The 21,604-nt window shown below is 42.8% G+C and overlaps 1 protein-coding gene across 13 annotated transcripts in view; it reads left to right on the forward strand.

The window, feature by feature from the left end:
• The window catches only part of RAPGEF4 (Rap guanine nucleotide exchange factor 4), a 286,855-nt gene that overhangs the window by 201,217 nt on the left and 64,034 nt on the right, over positions 1 to 21,604 (forward strand). For all 13 annotated transcript variants that reach the window (XR_008295437.1, XM_027055477.2, XM_027055478.2 and 10 more), the window contains 4 exons: positions 112 to 233; positions 1,903 to 2,086; positions 17,756 to 17,840; positions 19,824 to 19,884. Coding sequence is in view for 12 of the 13 variants with exons in the window: in XM_027055477.2 (XP_026911278.1) it covers positions 112 to 233; positions 1,903 to 2,086; positions 17,756 to 17,840; positions 19,824 to 19,884 (452 nt within the window). In the remaining variant the exon portion in view is untranslated. The remainder of the gene's footprint in view (positions 1 to 111; positions 234 to 1,902; positions 2,087 to 17,755; positions 17,841 to 19,823; positions 19,885 to 21,604) is intronic.

Genomic DNA, 21,604 nt, shown 5'->3' on the forward strand with positions numbered 1-21,604 from the left:
CGTCTTATGGTGGAGGAGCACAAGTGTTTCGGGAAGGTCGTTCAGAAGCCATCTCCCGGCCTTCCTCCGCGAGGGCGTGCCTTCCCATCCTTTGTGTTCCCCTCTCCTTAGGCAATGCTGTGTGGGAACCGAGCTGGTGGACTGGATGCTGCAGCAGACTCCCTGTGTCCACTCCCGAACTCAGGCTGTTGGCATGTGGCAAGTGCTGGTAGAAGACGGCGTTCTCAACCACGGTAAGATGAGCCCTAGGCCCTGGAAAACCCTTTCCCTGGGTAAGTTGTTGCTGCACTCCCAAATGGGCCAAAAAGGAATTATGGTCCCTTTAGGGGCCTAGAGAGCCGGCATCTTCATTTAGCAATACGAGTGCGGCGAGCGGATGCTATTGATTGCTATGTTCCGCCATCGTGCCCCCCTAACATGGGAGAATGTATGAAGGGAAAATGAAATTGCGACCCGAGTGCATCAGTTCCAATTATGTTTATTAGTTTGCATTCACGGTTCATTGGCAGTGTGATTATACTCTGAGCATAGCAATCCTGATGCAGGGGCAGAATGAAGAGCAATGCGATGTGCAGCGGGGCTGGTGGCAGGAAAAGGAAGTAATGAATTCAGAAGCTGCCTTTTAACAATGGCGTTATCTGGGAGAGCCAATTTGTATCCACACGGGATGACCATATTTAAAATCAGGAATGTGCTCGACTGTTGCAGCCCCTGACACCCGCAGGGGCTATCGTGGGGCAGGGTAGCTGTTCAGGACTGGAGTGTGACTGTGGTTGATCTGCTCATGCCATTTGCTTTAACGACCACTTTTCCAAACTGACAAACCATTAAAATCGTTCATTTAATTTACCAAGGCCTGAGAATCTAATGATGGCTTCACCTGTGTTTCTCAGACTTTAATGTGCATTCAAGCCATCTGGGACTCTTGTTAAAATGCAGATTCTGACTCAGCAGGTTTGGGATGGGTCCTGAGGGTCTGCATCTCTAAGACATAGAAATGAGAGATCCTGAGCCAAGTTCACTGACTGTCCTACCAAGATCTAAGTCTTTTTCTTTAAAAGGAACAAGGGGAAAACAAAACTTTTAAAATCAGAACTGGATGGAAATTACCCTAAGTTACTTCTAGGGTTATATGACCTAGGAGCTCGGTCTCGTCAGTTTTGTTCAAACAATTAATTTTATTCTAAACTTTTTTTTATTTAAAAAAAAATTTTTTTTTAACGTTTGTTTTTATTTTTGAGACAGAGAGAGACAGAGCATGAACGGGGGAGGGTCAGAGAGAGAGGGAGACACAGAATCCGAAACAGGCCCCAGGCTCTGAGCTGTCAGCACAGAGACCGATGCAGGGCTCGAACTCACGGACTGTGAGATCATGACCTGAGCCGAAGTCGGATGCTTAACCGACCAAGCCACCCAGGTGCCCCTCTAAACTTTTTTTTAAAGTGCAGACATGTTAACAAACAGTACATATGGAAAGAAAAATACGAATCCTGATCCCTATAGAGTAAGATTGTTTTAAGTCTGTGCTCGAAAACCATTATAGAGCATGATCTGGCAGTTGGTTATTTTCCTGTTTGGGACACATGTCCCACATGCCAGAAGATGTCACCAAGGCAATTTTTGCTGGTCAGAGTGCTCATCTTAGAAAAGCTGGCAGGTTCTCATAAGAACGTGGTGGGGCCAGCCAGTGGCAGGCGGGCCAGAGAGAGCCTGCATGACCACAGTTGGGAAGTCATGTCTTCCAGCTGCACGGCCCTGGGCGAGGCGGGGTCAGAGGGCTGAGGAGTCTCACCGCTTTGCTGCCACTTGGCTCTCTTGCCCGACACCAGCCATTTGCTTCTGGTAAACGGGGCTGTGAGGCAGAGGGACAACAGCTGATCCTTGCCTTCATGTTTCACGTAGTGGACCAGGAACACCATTTCCAAGACAAATATTTATTTTATCGATTTCTGGATGATGAGCACGAGGATGCCCCTTTGCCTACTGAGGAGGAGAAGAAGGAGTGTGATGAGGAGCTGCAGGACACCATGCTGCTGCTGTCGCAGATGGGCCCGGACGCCCACATGAGGATGACCCTCCGCAAACCGTGAGTAAGAGCGCAGTGCGCACCCTGTGCCAGTCCCCTGGGGCCACGGGCATGCGGAAGCACGACGCTCACCTGGGCCACAGGGAAGCAGGCTGATTTCCCAGGTCCTGGCCTGCACTCAGGGCCAAAGGGGAGGCTCTGGAGGTGGGACACAGCAGTGTTTGTCTCTTTTCTATTTTACTTTTGAGCCAGATAAATCCATTTCCCTTTTGCATGAGTTAAAACTGTACAGAATTTTAGTGGTTGGTTCGTGATGTCAAAACTAAGTCCACATATTAAAAAACCTTTAGGGGGCTCCTGGGTGGCTCAGTTGGTTAAGTGTCTGACTTCAGCTCAGGTCGTGATCCCGCGGTTTGTGGGTGCGAGCCCCGTGTCGGGCTCTGTGCTGACAGCTCAGAGCCTGGAGCCTGTTCTGGATTCTGTCTCCCTCTCTCTCTGCCCCTCCCCCTCTCACACTTTGTCTCTGTCTCTCTCAAAAATAAATAAACATTAAAAAAAAACCTTTGGGCAATGACGAACAGAAACTGCTCTGTTTCCATGACAGAATGTGACAGCCCCTGTCTTTCTAATGCAATAGGGCGGAGGTCATCAGAACCATAGACATCATGCCTGTGCCTTTGTTCGTTCATTCATTCAACACATCCTTTCACACCATTTTGAACCTTCTGCTCGTTAGCTTAAAGACACGTTCCTAAAAGAATACCACTGCTGCATTAGTGCTTCAAGACCTCCTCCCACTAGTAAGATGCTCTCTCCCTTCCATCTCAACTGAAACCCACCTCACCTTCAGTAACAACCTATCAGCTAAACTGGAGGATTCTGAAGTGTTTAATCAGATGGATTCAAGAAGAATGTACTGAGCCCCTGTTGTACTTAGAGAACTCTCCCAGTTGCTGTGAGACATATAAAGAAGCATATGCCACAGTCCCAATCTTGGGGAAACCTTTTTAATAAGGCATGACTTGGCACTTGGTGTTGAGGCCACCATGCACAGGCTTATGATTTTCTTCTGGGAATGAAACGGCCCTCCACCCTGTGGCCAGTGCCAGCAGCTGTGGATGTCGATTCTGAGTCACAGGCATGGCCAACCTCCATTTATTCATGGGTCTCAACAAGTGCATTAAACTTCACATGTCTTGTATGTCCACGGGGCACTTTGCAAAAGTGCCATGCCCCTTAGGCCAACTTCCTCAATATCTGCCCCTCATGCCAACTTATAGTACTTCTTAGTGCTTCTCTATTTCCTTTCTTCAACATATTTCACTTGTTGTCATGCGATGTCTCCTTTGTCAGGACTTTCTCTTGGGTCTTAATGTCCACCTCCATGTGTTTCATAGGCCTGTCCTTATCCTAGTTAGCACCACCATGTTTAACTCTAGAACACTGGTTAGGTTCTGGTCCTTTATCCTCAAAACCCTTTCTTCAAACAAAAATTGTATGGGAAAATCCAAACTATCAAACAGAAAAGCCAGAACTTCACTGACCTAATTATGGGTAGTATCCAAGAACCTTGCCCAGCTGATTTATGCTCTGTCTGTCCTGAAACATCACAGGGGTGGGTGGCTAAGGGGACACAAGGGAATCATCAGGGCATGGAGAACTCAAATGAACACCGTTCCAAACTGTGCTTTCTTTCATGTGAGTCCACTTCCTCTCTCCCTTCCCCACACACCTATGTCCCATTGTCCATCATTTTTACTTTCTCATCATTTCCTAGATCCATCCCCTTCTTGCTCTTCTTGCCTCTTTCATTCAAGTCAAAGCCATACAGTGGTTCTGAATCAGAAGTGGGACAGAATCAGAATCAGAAGTGGTTCTGAATCAGTGGGGCATTTGCAAGTGTGGGAGGATGTTTTGGTTGCCTCAGTACATGTGGGGGCACACTGCTGCCATTCACTGGGCAGTGGTTAGGACCAAGGGTTGCCAAATACACCCAACAATACCTAGCACCCTACAAAATAAGGAGCTGTCCTGAAAATAATGCTCCTATTGAGAAACATTGCTTTAAACTGAGTTTCTGAAAGGCAAAGACATATCCCATTTCTTTTTTCATTTATTTGTTCACTTCACCAATATTTGATAAACACCTATTTTTGTCCTAGATACTATGTTAGTTGCTAAGGCTAAAACATCGAAAAAGAGGGTTGCACCTCCTTCCTGGAGCTTTCTGCGTAGTCCAAGAGACAGACCTTAAATAGTTAGGCAAGGAATCATTTTGTCATAGCTGCAGTACATGCTACAAAGGAAAATGTAGTGTACATTAATAGAGTATAATATGGAGAGGGAGGATTTAATCTGGCATAGAAGTTAGAAAAGGCCATATTCCTAGCTCTGTGCATTCCACTAAATAGACCACCAGTAAACTTTTGCTGAGTGAATGAATGAACAAATGAATGTCTGCTGGCAGCTAATGTTCCTGCAGCTCTTAGTTGCTTCAAGGGAAGCAGAAATGCCATTTGATTCACAAAGATTTTTGAGCATGTACCAAGAGGTTTTCTTTAAAAAATAACAATAATAAAATGGTTCCTGCCTTTGGAGAATTTATAATCCAGGAGGTTGAGGCACTCCCAAATTAGGATCTGGTGCAACAAACACACTTATTGAGTGCCTATTGTGTGCTAGAAACGTTCATGCTATTGTCTTGATTCACCCTCACAAGACCCTGAGAGCTGGTTTCTTGAGTCACCCTTAGAAAGAGAGCCTGTGCTTGTGCTTTTTTTCTTCCATACAGCACTGAATTGCATGATCTTTGGCAGCCCAAAGATTCTTCAGAGAAAACTATATTCCAAAGGTTGGATTTTTCCAGTCTATCACTAGAACATACAGGTTATACTAGTATTCCAAGACATATCATTTTGAGTTCCCTTTGGATTTTCTTACCTTTCCAGGTTTTATCAAACTACAAAATTGGAATTGAACTGGTAGTTCTTCTGACTCAATACTCTTAGATTTTCTTTCTATTGGAATGACAGCTCCCAAGAGATGAGAAAGTGAAAAAGAAGGAATCTAATTTTTTTGAGACAGACTTTCAAACCTATGCACATGCACACACACGCACACTCACACAGACATACACACACATACACCTTTTTGGGGGTGGAGGGAGTCTGATAATAACCTTTGTAGCGTCTAATTTATTGAAGTGGAAAGAAAATATGCTTAGGTGATCAAGAATTTCCAGTATCACTGCTGTCCTTAAAGAGACCCCCTGAGCACTTTGCTCCTAGAAACCTGAGGGCATGTGTAAAGGTCCTGGAAATGTTGACGCTTTACTGCCCAGACAGCCAAGTCATTAGGAAATGTGGAGGCATGAGATGCATTGGCTCCATGTCGACCAGGGCAGGACCCCCCAATTTTTAAACTCAGCACAGCTGCATTTTATAATAGTCACCACTGCCAGAGAGGCTGCAGAACTCTGATAATTACTGGGAAAGAAATAACACAATATTCTTTGATGAGAAGATTACTTTGAGAATTTGATTGTATAATGAAGATGTTGCTTTGAAAGGTACTTCCCATTGTTCTGAATCTGAGACTCACTAGCAAAAAAAAAAAAAAAAAGTGTCACTTGTTTTGACAGGCTACTTAGAAAAATTCTCTGTTTATTACATTAACTGCAGCATTTTAACTGTCAAACTATGAAAGAATGTTCTGTAGTTTAAAAAACAGAATAGAGCTTCAGGGGAAATTTTTTGGCATACTCTTGTTGCTATTGGTATTGAAAAAAAAACATACATCCCGAATGTGAAATTAGCTTTTTATGTGGTGGCAGGCAGAGTGACTCACAATGCCCATCCTGGTTTCACAGGTGCAGACCTGGATGGCACTGGGGGGCAAGTGCTATAGAACAATGACAGTTGATGGTGCTGTTGTTGCAGCTCACAGACAGAGCCATCAAACCTAAAATGAGCTGTTGGAGCTAATTGTTTTGATTTTGCTTTGTTTATAAGTCTAAAAGCAAGAGGTTACCCAACAGCGAGTAGATACAGTGGAGATCCTTGCCAATAGAAATGTTTCTTCTGCTTACCTTTGAGCAGATATTTTGGATAGGGGGCCATGGGCAAAAAGATGTGGAGTGACCAGATAAGCAGAATGTTATAAACTTACAGCTAGCTGGATAAAAAGAGACAAAGAAGGTTCTTGCTGTACATGCCTCTCAACCTCTTCTTCCAAGAAAAGTGAGACATGATGTCCCGCTGTTTAGCATAGTCTATCAGAAACCAGCTTAGAAGTGGGAGGGAAATGAAGTAGATGCCATTTGCCAAATCTAGTTCTAGGTAGATCTGCAATTCGGGAATTCCCTTAAAGCCTAGAAGCTTAAGTAGTTCAGAAAGAGATAGGTTAGTTGGCTTGACCAGAAGGAAAAAATATATATATATACTTACATATATATATTTACATATATATATAATATACAAATACATATATATACATAACATATATGTATATATATACATATATATACATAAATATATATATATATATATGTTTAATATATAAACATGTAAAATATACATAGCTAAGGGAAAGAGAATCAACAAAAAGAATTCTTGGCAGATTCTGGAATCTTCCCAATAAGCCAGAAACTTGAGTTCATTTATTTCATATGATAAACTCATATTTTCTAACATATGCTATGGGGCATAAGTTTAAAAGGAAACAATTCAGATGATCAAATGATAGGAGAAAATACCAGGTGGGAATGGGGGTGTTAGTTGGCTGCATTAAGATAGCTCCCACCTGCTGTTCCACACATTTGCTCTAGAGGGCATATGAGAGGCTATGTATTTCTTTCTAAATTAGTAGAGCCTCTTTTAATAGGGTCTTATTCTGTCCAAGCTGTTTTTGAGGGTGTGAAATTTGAAATCCTGATAATTATAGGGAAAGTTGCTTCCTCAGGGGAACCCAGATTAGCAAGCCTAAAGTCAGTGGTTCCTAGGGTTTTGATTTCTGTTGGGATGTGCTAAGAAATGTTCAAAGTTATGAAATTCATCCTCAAATGCAAATCAGATGAAAAGAGAAATATGAAAAAAAAAAGAGAGAAACATGACTTAAAGATCCTAATCTCTATGAAATAAGAAATTCACTGTGAATCTTTTCTTTCACTGCATGACAAAACTTTGCCTTTTTTGTTTTGTTTTGTTTTTGTTTTTGTTTGTTTTTGGTTTCTTGTTGTTGTTTTTGTTTGTTTGTTTTTTCTGGAAAGATTGCTGTGCCCTAAATGAAAGCTTATAGAATTTACCAGAAGAAATGATGGCATTAAGAGGTCCATTTCTTAGGTTTGGGTTTATTGCCTCTCCTCTCTAAAGACAATTTACTACTTATCCCTCATGCTTACATGAAACCAGCCATTGGATCACTGCCATTGAGATTCAGATTTGGGAGAGAAGAAGATGGATACAGCTGCCCATTTACAGTGTAGGGTTCATTATAAGATTTTACTGACTTTCTATTGTTAAAGTCAATATGTTCATTGTAGAAAATTTGGAAACTACTGAAAAGAGCTAAAGAAAAATAAATAACACCTGCAATTACATCTCCCAGAGATAATTGTTAACATTTTGGTGCCTGTCCTTCTTATTATTTTTAAATTCCTAACTTTTTACACTTAGTAATATATTGTGGGGTTTTTTTCAATATATGAAATTTATTGTCAAATTAGTTTCCATACAACACCCAGTGCTCATCCCAAAAGATGCCCTCTTCAATGCCTATCACCTACCCTCTCCTCCCTCCCACCCCCCATCAACCCTCAGTTTGTTCTCAGTTTTTAGGAGTCTCTTATGCTTTGGCTCTCTCCCACTCTAACCTCTCTTTATTTTTTTTTCCTTCCCCTCCCCCATGGGTTCCTGTTAAGTTTCTCAGGATCCACATAAGAGCGAAAACATATGGTATCTGTCTTTCTCTGTATGGCTTATTTCACTTAGCATCACACTCTCCAGTTCCATCCACGTTGCTACAAAGGGCCATATATTGTGGGTTTTTTCTCTTAACCTTAAATGTTCTTCAAGGATGGGATTTTTAAGAGGTATATAATAGGCTATCCTCTGAATGTCTCTAATACATTCAGTTAGTCCTTGTTGGATGTTTAAATTCATTCTCAAGCCCTTTCATAACAGCAGCAAAAATAATATTTTAGTGTTCTTCTTGCCAGAACAAAGAAAGAAAACAGCCTGACAGGAGTGCAGAGGTGGGATTGGGGCCAGAAAGATGTCAGGAAAGTTCCAGCAGGGAACAATAAGCTGTTTCAGAGTGAATGAATGCCCAGACCAAGAGTGCTAGTAAATGTGGCTGGGGAGGTAGGCCCAGATCTAATTGAGGGGGGTCAGCTATGCACTCTGTATGCACTGGCTATTATTTTATAGACATTTGGGGCACCATTGAAGAACATTAAAGAGAGGTGTGGATGGTCCGCTTTGCAATCGGCAGGTTTCTCTGCTGTCTGTAGAGAATGCTGAGACTAAAGACACAATGCAAGATATTGAGTTCTGTGAGGTTAAAATTAATTATTTTTTGAGAATTTAATGACAGCATTTGAGATACATGCATTTGACCCAAGAAACTGCCAAATAAAGTGAAAGCAAGACTGGGCTCCAGAGCCTTGGATTCTCATCTTACCAAATCACTAATAAGAACCCAACATCTCCAGATGACAAATCTCTTAAACTATAAAGTGAGTTTAGTAATACCGGCTTGCCCTCTCCCAGCTTCACAAGGAGATTGTAAAGGGAAAAACAAATACGATTATATTTAATCACAGCCAACACTTATTGAGCTTACCTATGCTAGGCACTATGCTCAACAATTATCTCATTCAGTTCTTGCAACAGAACTGTGAGGTAGTTATTAATACCATCCCCATCTTATGGATTAGGAAACAGGCATAGGTTAAATCACCTGCCTGTGTTTATCCCAAAAGTGTTGGACTCAGGATCCGGTGCAGGTCTGTCTGACTCTGGAGTCTGTATTCTTTACTGTGGCCTATCACCTTTCCCAAGCCAAACAGGATTCAAAATGGCCTGCTGGGTTTATTCTTAGAGCATTGGTAAGGAAAGACGTCATGGGTATTTGATTTAAAAATAATAATTACAGGGGCGCCTGGGTGGCTCAGTCGGTTAAGCATCCGACTCTTGATCTTGGCTCAGTCATGATGTCACAGTTTGTGAGTTCGAGCCCCGCATCGGGCTCTGCACTGACCACGCAGAGACTGCTTCCGATTCTATCTCTCCTTCTCTCTGCCCCTCCCCTGCTTATGCGTGCTCTCTCTCTCTGTCTCTCTCTGTCAAAATAAATAAATAATCTTAAAAAAATATAATAATTATGACAGACTAATCTCATCTTACTCAATTACGACCTCATGGACCTGAGTGGAGTACAAGCGTTGTCATCTACTTAGAAAAATATTCACATCAACCCACTGGCCGGAATTACAAACAAAACTTAATAATTAATGTATGAATCACACTGTATAGTTTACATAGTGACCTTATATACATTATGTCCTTGAACCTCAAAACCACTCTATGGAATGAGTAGGACTTATGTTATTATCCACGATTTACATTTGAAGAAATTGAGTTTAGTAGATGTCAAGTGCTTTCCTTGACATCACATGGAAGTATGTGTGGCTGAACCAGGATCCGAGTCCATGTCTGCTTACTCCAAAGCCAATTTCATTCTGTTTTTTTTTTTTAAGGAGAATATTCAGTCTTCTCTATTAGGTTGCAACTTCACCCTCTCTAGTGTGTTTATTAAATAAGAAGTGAAATCCAAAGAAATATAGGTAGTCCATCTGTCCCTGATTAAGAATTAATTTTTGCAAAAAGAAAAAAAAGTAAGAATGAATTTTTGCAAGGAAAAAGTAATAATGTGTGTACATAGCACCTCCTCAAAAACTGTTTGCATTTTCTATCTGATTATCTATATGCATCATACACGAAGGCAGGTAGCTATACTCTCTGATGCCATCTAAATTTGTTGTTTTCTCAACTTGCTGCTTAGATGTTTTGCAGGAAAATATTTGTACTTGCACCTTTTAAAAGGTTTAATATTAAACTTCTAGTGTGTCCCCATAGTAACCACTTTTGCTGGAAGTATGTTGGGCATATTCAATTTCTAAACATGAAAAACCTTAAATTACTTTGTCCTAAAAACACTTAGCACTCAGGGGCCTTAATTATGGCTCCTTACCCATGTCCTGATGAGGGTGACTTCATTTCTCACAAATATTCATAAAGCATCTGCCCTTTACTGCAATGGTGGACAATGTTCATTTCTAACCTCACAAATAAAGGAAAGAATGTACATAGGGATGTACAGGCTTTGCTATCAGAACTAAAAAATGCCTAATTGCATCCGATAAACCTAAAATGTTCTTTTCTGGGTTAAAGATAAGGCGAAGGGGTGGTGGTGTGGCAGAGAAGTGAGCAGAGAGATCTGGACAGGACGCTGCAAAAGTCCAGTCACCAGGTTCCTGGAATATCTCTAACATGGAAGATGTAACTCTTAAGAAGCAAGGATCCTGGGAGGTAAAGAAAAGAAACACGTTTTGTTGGTTTATTACACAAGAGGGTGGGAAATAAAACCAAACATCCTTTAAGGGAAGCGGAAAGAGGTGAGCTCTCACAATCTTAAGGGTGTTGGAAAATGACCACGTTTGAGAAATGACTTATAAGCAGGACAGTGAGGTGGGATGAGGTGGAGTGTTGCAAGAAAAATAAAGCATTCGTACCCCCACCCCTCAGAAAAAAAATAATAAAGCATTTCCTTTATTTTGAAGCATGACCATGGCTTACTAGATATTTATAACATTGACTTTTCTGGGTATTTTTCCCATGCACCAGAGAATAGGTCTACTAGACGACAGGTCTAGAAGAATGGCTTATTTATTCTCTCACCTGCATATTTTACCACTGGCCATGCCCACGTGCTGCTTGGTGTCTGGACGAATCCCTCATTTTATCCACGTTCCAATAACTGAGGAGCTCAGTCTCTGACCTTGATAAATTCCTTGATAAAACTGTATTTACCAGCAGCTTCCAATATCACCTGAGCCCTCCCATCCTTTAATGTATAAACTGCTTCTCCATCCATCCCCGTTTATTATCTTGTCTGTAACTAGACATTGCTGCCAGAATGCATCCCCTGCAGAAACTAGGCCTTTCCACAGCAGGATCCGACAAATCCACATCAATGTGGCACCACGCAGATTTGTAAAGAAGCAGGGATGCCTAATATCTCTCCCTGTGACATCTGGAGAAGGACAAGTAAAGACCAGGTACATTCACCGGCTGCCACTCAGAGCAGCCAGAGAGTCAATTCACTTCCCCAGCCTCATAGGTTACTCTGTGAAGGTGCATGGGGTTCCCTCCTCCCGCTTGGGGCACAGTGTTCCCTTGACTCTTGAAAGCCAAATTGCCTTCAGTCCTTGGGACCCTTTCATTACTGTTTGAACAGGCTGGGGTCTGATTTGCAGGACCTCTTCTCCATTTTTTCCCTGTCACCCCCGTAAAGACCAAAGCGTGAGAGGTGCTTAATGCCACTGTTTGCCATGAGAAACCCGCTTTTAAAATGTGACTTTGTTCAGTGATTGTGGTGGGGAAGGCTCACTTTTAGTTGTTATCAGGTGCCCTTTGGCGAGGGGGTTGGGGAAAGCTGCAGATCAAGATTGAGTAGAGAGGGGAATCTTCTCTGAGACACTAGATGGCACAGCAGCTCCGAGCTGGCGGCCTTGGGAGAGGCTGGGCTGCCTTTCCGTCATCGCTGCCACAATCCCGAAGATCCACCTGGGATAGGAGAGGGGCTCGGATTGTGATCCACCTTCGTGGGCATAGGCTGGCCGCCCGTGCTCCATCTGACCTCCTCCCTGGGACTTCCCTCAACTTTCAGTCCTAGCGACAAGTCAAGGCCCCCTGAAACATCAGTGAGTTTGCTTGTGGCAAACCTCTCACAAATGCTTTTATTGCTTTGTTGACTGAATACACTCATTTTTTAGAGTAAGTCCCCTCACACCTTGCAGTCCTAGCTTCTCTCACCTCATTAAAACATTGGCTGTAAACAGAACCAAAAAGTTCACTGCTACCTGGGTGGATTGCCAAATAACTGTGGCCTGCCCCGTGATTACATTGACCGCTTTAGACCACAGGATTGTAGCTTTCTTTTCTTTTTTTTCCTTTCATTTTGAATGTTATTTAGGACTCGGAGACTAAACTGTTTTTAAGCTTTGTTCCATCCTGTTTCAAACAGCTGCCATGGGTTTCTCCACAGCACCCAGCAAGTCCCCAGGGAAGTGTTTACTTCTCCGGAGTGGCTTTTGCTGAATGGGGAACCAGGGGGTAGAATAAGCCGCCACATGGATTTCTGTGTAGGTGTGGTCTGCATCCCCATCAGAGCTGCCCCTGAAGGCAGCGGAGGCCATGTTTCCTGGCAGGCTTTGCTTTGTGAGAGGCACGTGGGGGAGCAGGCAAGCTGAAGCCACCCCTCTTCCTCCCACTTGTTGCCAAACTAAGGAGGATTCCCAGGAATGGGGCCTGTCTGGGTATTTTGCTCCTGGGAGAGCTGCTACTCCTTTTCCTCCTCTGTGTCCGGCAGGAGGGCCCAGGGCTTCTCTCTCAGGCTTCTCCCCGGGCATGTTTTAGAGAGCAGGTCTCAAGGTTTAACCTGGCAGTAAACTCTGCCACTGCCCACTGCTCACTGTGGGGCCTGGGAAAAGAGGCCACTGACCCGAAAGAAGCAGTCTTTTGATGAACCACTCTGACCCTGTCCTGCCCTTATCTCATCTGCTGTCTTCCTCCTGTGGTGGTTTTCTGTGAATATTGAGCTGTGGCCCCTTCCAGTCATTTCTCACACGTTTTATCCCTATCTGTTCTCTGTCACCCAAGAATTCCTAAAACTCTGTCTGCCCATAGTACTATTATGTGGTTTGTGGTGATGGTGATGCTTGTTTGTTTTCAGTGCTGTTTTGGATTTTAAAATACCTTTCCAGGGGTGCCTGGTGGCTCAGTCGGTTGAGCATCTGACTTCGGCTCAGGTCATGATCTCACAGTTTGTGGGTTCAAGACCTGCATCAGGCTTTGCGCTGCTGGTGCGGAGCCTGCTTGGGATTCTGTCTCCCTCTCTTTCTACCCCCCTCCTGCCCATGCTCTCTCTCATTCTCTCTCAAAAATGAACATTTAAAAATTGTATAAAATACCTTTCCAATCAGATCGTTAGCATGGTAGATAAAAATAAGGCCATAAAAGGGCTGAGCCCCACAGGTGCTACTTGGTCTTGGGTGGTCACCTCTGTCCAAGCTGCCACTGATCTTGATGATTTAGTTCTACTGAGTGACTTCAGCTGGTCTAACGTGGTAATTTCTTCCTCACAGCTGGATGAATAAAATCTATAATCCTATAGAAAATATGTCTTTTCTATCATTTTATGGGATTTGGAGTAAGAGATGAGGTTCAATATTTTCACCCTATCTCCTTCCTTCATTATTGATGAACTATTTGCCATGACACAAACGTGTGCCATATCAAAAGTGAGTTGTGTCATGGGCATGTCATCTTACTTGACCTTTGATAGGAAGGATGCCAGAGCATAAGCCCCCATTTCCCTTGGGCACAGAACAAGAACTGGTCCATAATACTGCTGCCTTCTCCCTTGGGTAGACCCTCAGTTCAGCATGAATTGTAGGAACGTGTGTCTTCATTCATATTGAACATCCACCCTGGTGATAATGCCATCCTGCACTTGTGCTCTATTTCCAATATATCAATACTTTGCTTATATTAACTCCTGTGATCTTTATGACAATCGTATTAATTATTCCCATTTTACAGATGCAGAAACAAGGCATTACACCAATCACATACCTAGGAAGTTCCTGATTTAGATCTCCAGTCCAGTTTCTGCTTCCAATCCAGTGCCCTTTGCACTACCAGATGCTGCTTCTCTTGAGAAGAGCAGACTAGAGTTATGGATATTTAAACAAAGAGCATTCTTCACAGTATGTTGTAATCACCACAGCAGCAGGACCATGTGCCATGGAAGAATAAGGGTTGAACAACCAATTTTAGCTGGGAGAGATGACATCTGAGTTGGGCTTACAGCAGAAAAAGATATAGCAAAGAAAAGAGCATGTGGAAAGTCTTGGAGACACGAGAAAGCCTAGCATTTTGGAGGGATACAGAGATGTCTGGTATGGCTGGAGCAGAGAGCAGAGCCATGAGGTAAGGTGTGAAGAGAGGGGAGATGAATGTGTCTGGAAGATGTGGCAGATTGAGATCTGGCTTCACAGATCCTTGTGTGATGATGAGGGAGCACTTGTAGTGCCTATGGCTTATCTAGGAGGAGATGGAGGTGGCCAGAAAACTCTGGGAGCTCAGGAACGAAGTCTGTTTGGAGATAAAGATTTAGGTGTCAGCATTACATAGATGAAAGGTGGGGTTTTTTGTCTTTTTCCCCAGGGAGAGAAGGTAGAACACACTGAGCACAGAGCTAATGGCAGTAAACAAAAGAATAACAGACCAGAGAAGACACTGGGAAATATGGGGGGTGGGGGGGAGGGGGGTGGTAAGTGGCGGGGAGGGAAAGGGGTAAGTGGAGCTCCAGGCAGTGCTCAGTTGTGTGGGGCAGCAGGGCGGTGAAGAGATTTCAGAAATTCTTCAGAGTCACTGTCTTCACTTCTCCTCTCCCACACTCAGATGCAGGTCCTAAGATGACCTAGCGTGACTCACAGGGCAACCTTGAACCACTGCGTCAAATTTGCAATATGCTGCATTGAGGACTGGACAGCTCTTCATTATATGTTTTAACTCTTGGATGAAATATAATCATTTTCTTTTTTTTTTTTTTCATCTTAGAGAACATGAACGGGAGAGAGGGGTGGAGGGAGAGAAAGAATCCTAAGACATAGGGCTCGATCCCACAACCCTGGGATCATGACGTGACCCAAAGTCAAGAGTCAGACGCTCAAACGACTGAGCCCAGGAGCCCCTTCATTTTATTTTTTATCAAAGTATAGTTGGCATACACAATCAGTTTTAATATAATAGGATTTATAGATTCTAATGCCATAAGAGTTGATCAGAATGGATTTCACATTGATTTGGATTTCCACAATGAATGGATTTCCAACTTTGAATCTGTCAAGATTTTTAGAGATAAATTCTAACCTTTTCTTTTCCCAGCTGAGTTTTCTTCCTCCCCATGGAGGTGAGAATGAGACTTGGCAACTGTTTTCCCTTTTAGCCAAGCTTCTAGGAGGGTCCATGCTATTTGCAGCTGATGTCAAGTAGTAGGAACAGCAGGGCCGCTCCTCATGCTGAAGAGCCATAATCCTATTAGGCCTACCTGAGACTTTCACATTAGCTGCCTCTATCGTGGTAGATCAGCTGGGGTGATTCAATTGACTTTTAAATCTCCAAGGGTCCCAGTTTCAAAATCCCCATGTCTAAGTCAAGTAGTAGATTAGGCCCCTTACTAAGAAGGGCTGGCTCCTTTAGAGCCCCCATGGCCATAGTTTTTTCTTTGGTATCTTTGGGTCCCATACTGTCTGAGATCTGCCCTGAAGCACTGGATTGGTGCACAGCTGTGTCCTTCAGTGGTGATCCTTCACAGGAGGTAAAGCTGGCTGGCATCCCCCTGGGTCACGGATTTAGTACGTGTCCCTTTGAATAGTCAGGATTAGGAAACATCCTCTGTTGATGCTACAAGAGAAAGATACCATATTCTTTTGTTCGCATCAAAGCTGCCCTTGAGAAGGTAATGTGCAAGGTATGCATAGAGCTTTCTTCCTCCAGTTAGTCCCACTCAATCAACTCCCTACATGATATATAATATGGCAGCAAAATTATTTAACCCAATCAACTATTTCAGGATATTCACAATTCAGTTTTGATTGCTCAAACTGCTTATCCAATGACTTAGTTTTAGATGTAATTTGCTGGCCCACATGTTATACTTTATCTGTGATAGTATATATACTTTATCTGTTTGTTTACCTTATTTTTTTTTAATTTTTTTTAATGGTCATTTCTGAGAGAGAGACAGAGCGTGAGTGGGGGAGGAATAGAGAGAGAAGGAGACACAGAATCCAAAGCAGGCTCCAGGCTCTGAGCTGTCAGCTGAGAGCCCAATGCAGGGCTCGAACCCACCAACCGTGAGATCATGACCTGAGCTGAAGTCAGACACTTAACTGACTGAGCCACCCAGGTGCCCCTGTTTAAAACTTCTTAAACAAGGGTTTGAGCTTTGAAAATTACTTTGCTATTTTTTTCCCACTTAAATACGCAAACACCTTCACATTCGCTACTTCCTTGGCCCTCGCGTCTCTCTCAGGAAGGTATCGTCCTCAGTTTGCAGATGAGACTGAGACTGATGCCGCATAGCTGCTGAGTGGTTGCACTGAGGTTAAAACTTGACCTGCATACTCAAAATCCAGTGCTGTGTTCCGTACTCCAACACACCCAAATTTATCCGACCAAGGAACACTTTTTAAAATGTAATGCAATTAAGGATGAAATACCATCAGTAGCTCATTAAGGTTTAAATGTTTAACATACAGTAACATTGAGTAATATCATAAATTGTTGGAATTTCAGGACAAAATACAGAAAACAGACTGATGGTTACAGAATAGGTAACATACATGATTGCAACAGTTAGTGGAAAGTAAAAGCTGCCTGTCCTTCCACATAGCTCTTTGAGATTTGATCACCCCTTTGTTTGTTTTGAAGTTTCAAAAACACATTAGCCAGGGTTCCTTATATTGCAGGGAGCAATAGAACACCCAAATTACTGATCAATCGTATTGATTATCATTGGTGTGTAATTGAACACTACTAGTGATTCCAGAATAGTCACACACATTAAAGATGGTTAGGAATCCACTCAGTCCTCCCATGCCAAAACGTCCATAACACTTCCATATTCTATCCTCAAAGGCAGGCTGTTGGATACTAGTTTAAAACAATTTATATAAAAAAAAATAATTTATAGAAAAAAAAACCCATACACTGATTGACATCTCACGAAAGAGCTGTCATCCATGGAACAGATTTGGGGAAATGAGAGTGTGTACCTTCCTTCTTTCCCTTTAGTACTAATCCTAGACACTGCTGTTTGCTTTCTGCTCATCTCATGCCCTCACTTTTTCAGGGATAAGTAAGAAAATGTTGAGTCTACATTAATCCTCTATTTGAGTCCTGTCTAGAAACATATTACATCATCCGAAACAATAGTAACAGCAGCATTATTCTGTTAGGCTAAGACATCACACAGGATCCCAAGGAATTTGGATCAGTCATCCAGCTAATGAAATCAATTGTTCCTAGTTGCGTTAAAAGACAAGTTTTGCAGTTACTGATTCTGATGGTAATGACAAGCAATTTTTTAGAGCAATCATCTACAGAGTGAGAGATAAGTTAGCCAACTACAATGTGAGTGGAGATGTTCCTCCCTCAGATTGGAAGGGAAGAGGACTATGCACATTCTTCCATCAAGGAACACATTCAATTCAGAAATCCCTTTAGGGGTTCTAATGGCAGGATCTTTTCTTCTGTCAAAGTCTTTTCATAGAGATTTCTCCTAGGAAATCCCTAAACACATTACTGAATCCATTTCTATATCTCAAGCTTTTGTGATAACTTTTTTTTCTTTGTTTTCTTCTTACTTTTTTCTTTGTAGACCTGGCCAGAGGACCGTGGATGACCTAGAGATTATCTATGAAGAGCTCATTCACATTAAGGCCTTATCCCATCTTTCTACAACAGTAGGTCGTCTCCTTGTTGAGCATGCTCGGGAGGGGGAGGTGTTGAATGCACTATTAGCAATGAAGGAGTGTATTTTGGCATGGGGGTGGTGGTGAAGGAATGCCTTAATTCGTCATAAATCATGCCTACTCTCTCTCATGAGACATAAAGGAAGTTACACTCAAGAATAGTCCCCAAATGGGATCAAATGCTACCATGTTGTTAGTAGTTGTTCATGTGCCCTAAACCCTGAAGCAGTATGAGCGAGTGAGTAAGACTGGAAAATGTACTTCATTCTTCAAAACCTGAATCTTGGAATCTGTACACTTTGACAAGAGATCCAGACCTTAAGGGGAACTCTGAGACCCTTCCATGAAATATAGAGGAAGGAGAAAAATCAAGATGGCCTGTCTTGGCCCACAGGGCCGGCTTTGCCCAGGTTTGCTGCCCTATGGAGAAGGAAGCAGAAGGTTCAAGGAAACATTGCCTCAGATATGTTAGGACACAGTAGCAGGGCCCATTAGTGAAAAATGGCTCAATGGCTATGTCTGACTCTGAACTTTTATGTGATGAAGTTATTTAGGAAGGCAGTGGACAGAAATTTGGCTCTGAATAGGGACAGAAATACATCCTCCTGTAGAAGAAATATAGGAATGTGTTTTCCAGGTAGCACAAGTCTCCTATATGTTAATAATTCAATAATAATAGTAAATAGAAGTTGTTTCAATATTCACAGATCATATTCTGAGGCCCCTCAGCAATATCTACATACCTAATTTGCCTATCATTTCCAGCTTACTTGCTGGCATTATGCTACCACATGCATGGTAGCAATGTCTGTGGTCCTTTCTCTGGGGGCAGAGGTCAGGTCTCTGCCGAGAGCAATGAGGCACTTGCCACAGCTCCAAGCAGAAGGGCTCCAAACCCTCCCCCTTCAACTCAGATGGAGCTGCCTTCCCATCCTTCTCCTGCTGCACTACTGTGGGTCCAGAAGCTTGCTCACCTACCTACATAGGGCATTCAGGGGTGTAGTCTAGCCCAGCCACCCTTCCCACATACCACTGCCCTTGTCATCCTCACTCTGTCCGTGGGAGGTGGGGATAGGTCTAGTGCCTGGGCGCCTCAGCTGGGGTGCCCCTGCACCTTGTAGGTATCATGAGCTCATGCTGTAGACAGAAATGAGGGGAGACTCCTTTTCCCTGCCTGCACTCCAGGTCCCCAGCACGCCCCTGCTGTGACTTGCTCAGAGTGGTGGAATTGAAAGGACTATGGGGAGTCTCCTCCTCTAGCTCACACCCCAGGTACCCAGGCACTGGGGGAAATTCTGAGGTCACTTTGTTCTTAGGGAATTAGAGCCAAGATTTGCAACCATAATTTAGGATTTTAAAACAATTAGCTATGTAGGAATATAAATCTGCCTGCACATTGAAGTTTCATTTGAATTTTCCAGTGTGTGTGTGGTGATGTAGTATGTGTGATGCAAGGAAGAGCCTCTCATAGCAGCAGGGTCCGATGATATTCTCACCCAAGATGGAAGACTGGCAGAGAAATTAGCTAGTTCATACATGTGAAGCCACGTTTTAAATGGTTTCTGGGGAGACTGTTTTGAATGAATTAGCTTATAAGATAGCTTTTGTCAGAGCCTTACTAATCTAGTGGTAGGGGCACCTGGGTGGCTCAGTCAGTTGAGCGTCCGACTTCAGCTTAGGTCATGATCTCATGGTTGATGAGTTTGAGCCCCGCATCAAGCTGTCAGCCTATCAGTGCAGAGCCTGCTTTGGCTCCTCTGTCCCCCTCTCTCTGCCCCTCCCCTGCTTATGCTCTCCCAAAAATAAGTGAATCTAGTGGCAAATTTGGTGAAAGTGGTTCTAGATGAGACTAGCAGCTAGCGAAGTGGGAAATGGCTGTGTGAACAGAAGGGTACATTCAGCACTGCTCAGGAGAACAAGTCCCACCTCACCCCCCAATCTGGCCTTTCCCAATTCTTTCTCTTTTTCTTCTAGGTGAAACGAGAGTTAGCAGGTGTTCTCATTTTTGAGTCTCATGCCAAAGGAGGAACCGTGTGTAAGTGAACGTAATGGGACGTTGTGCCTGGCGAGCTTCTCAAGAGCATATGCCATGGGAACCTGACTGCAAATGCTTTCCTTCTTGGGGGGCCAGGTCAGACCTGGAAGGACATGATGTGGCAGTTCGGTTTCTCGAGCCTCGCGACTATTCCCAGCATGTGCCTGTTATTATGCTGCCCTAGGGTTTTCTGGTACCAGCTTGGTAGCAGTTGGCAGCCTGAGTCTCCACTGGCTCCCTGCTGACTCAAGGCAGTATTTAAAGAGGGTGCAGTGAAGTCACTGCTCTTCAGGAAGGACCCTACAAGGACCTTTTCACGCAGCTTCACTTCAATTTGATTTTCAGAGAACAAGTCTGTCTCTCCAGATCCCTAGTTAGAGTGACAAATCGCCCTGCTTGGTTTTTCTTCTCTCACTTGCTCTACCAGTTCTGAGCCTGAGAGAAACTCTTTGCCCCAAATACCAATGCAGGGCTAATATATTCTTATCTCTTCAGAACCCAACTTGTTTAGTTCTGTGAGGGCATTTGGAAGCAAGACGTTCCAATTTGATATTAGTAAATGTGAACAGAATCGTTTAAGCCATCCTTTTCCTCAAGTTCTACAAAATCCTTCTTGGTAAACGTGGCTCCTGGTCTACTCAAGGCCACTTTCTCTAATCTCCCTTGGAGAGTCAGAAGACACCTGAGCATACTAAGGTTCTCAAAGTTCTGCAATAAAGAAAAACGTCCGTTCCATTTAAACTGACACTTTTTAAATTGAGTGAAACATAAGACGCTTTTTTAAATGGACACCTGTTAACTTTTCAAGAGAGGTTCTTTGGAAAATCTTGTTCTTTCTTCAGACTGTGTTAGTCAAAGAAGCAGGAACATGAATCGTAAAAGCAAAAAGTGTCATAAAGATTACATTTCAAAATGTTTTACTTCCAGTCATCAATAGTGGTATTTCTAATATGGATATTAATTTTAGGAAGAATGTTTTCTCTTTACATTTTAATGGTTCACTTTAAGATTTTTAATTTTTATCATCACTGATGACTTAACTTCTCATTTTTTTTCATTCAGACTTACTGATTGTTTTCATTTTATTAGAAATATTTAAGTATTTCCAACAAAAAAAATAGAGATTATTACCAGCACCTTTTTTTATCTTCATCAAACACGGACATGATACTATCTTTTCATATTTTCTAAAGAATGAAATTATAGATACAAACGAAGCCCTCTTGTTCCTTCCTTTATCTCATTGTTTTCTTTCCCTCCCCAAGGTAATTCCTACCCTATGTGCAGTGAGTGTTATCACAACTCATTTTTTAGTAACATATAGACACGTATCCATAAACAGTATGTAGTGCTGATTTGCACGTTTTCAAACTTCACACACTAGCGTGAAGATTACTTTTAAAAGCTATTTTCTTTTTTTTTTTTTTAATTTTTTTTCAACGTTTTTTATTTATTTTTGGGACAGAGAGAGACAGAGCATGAACGGGGGAGGGGCAGAGAGAGAGGGAGACACAGAATGGGAAACAGGCTCCAGGCTCTGAGCCATCAGCCCAGAGCCCGGCGTGGGGCTCGAACTCACGGACCGCGAGATCGTGACCTGGCTGAAGTCGGACGCTCAACCGACTGCGCCACCCAGGCGCCCCTAAAAACTATTTTCAATAGCGTAATAAGTTTTGATGGACTGTGGGGGAAAGTGTATTTATCGCTTTAAGAAATGGAT

Source organism: Acinonyx jubatus, chromosome C1 (genome assembly GCF_027475565.1).
Source record: "Acinonyx jubatus isolate Ajub_Pintada_27869175 chromosome C1, VMU_Ajub_asm_v1.0, whole genome shotgun sequence".
Lineage (NCBI taxonomy): Eukaryota > Metazoa > Chordata > Mammalia > Carnivora > Felidae > Acinonyx > Acinonyx jubatus.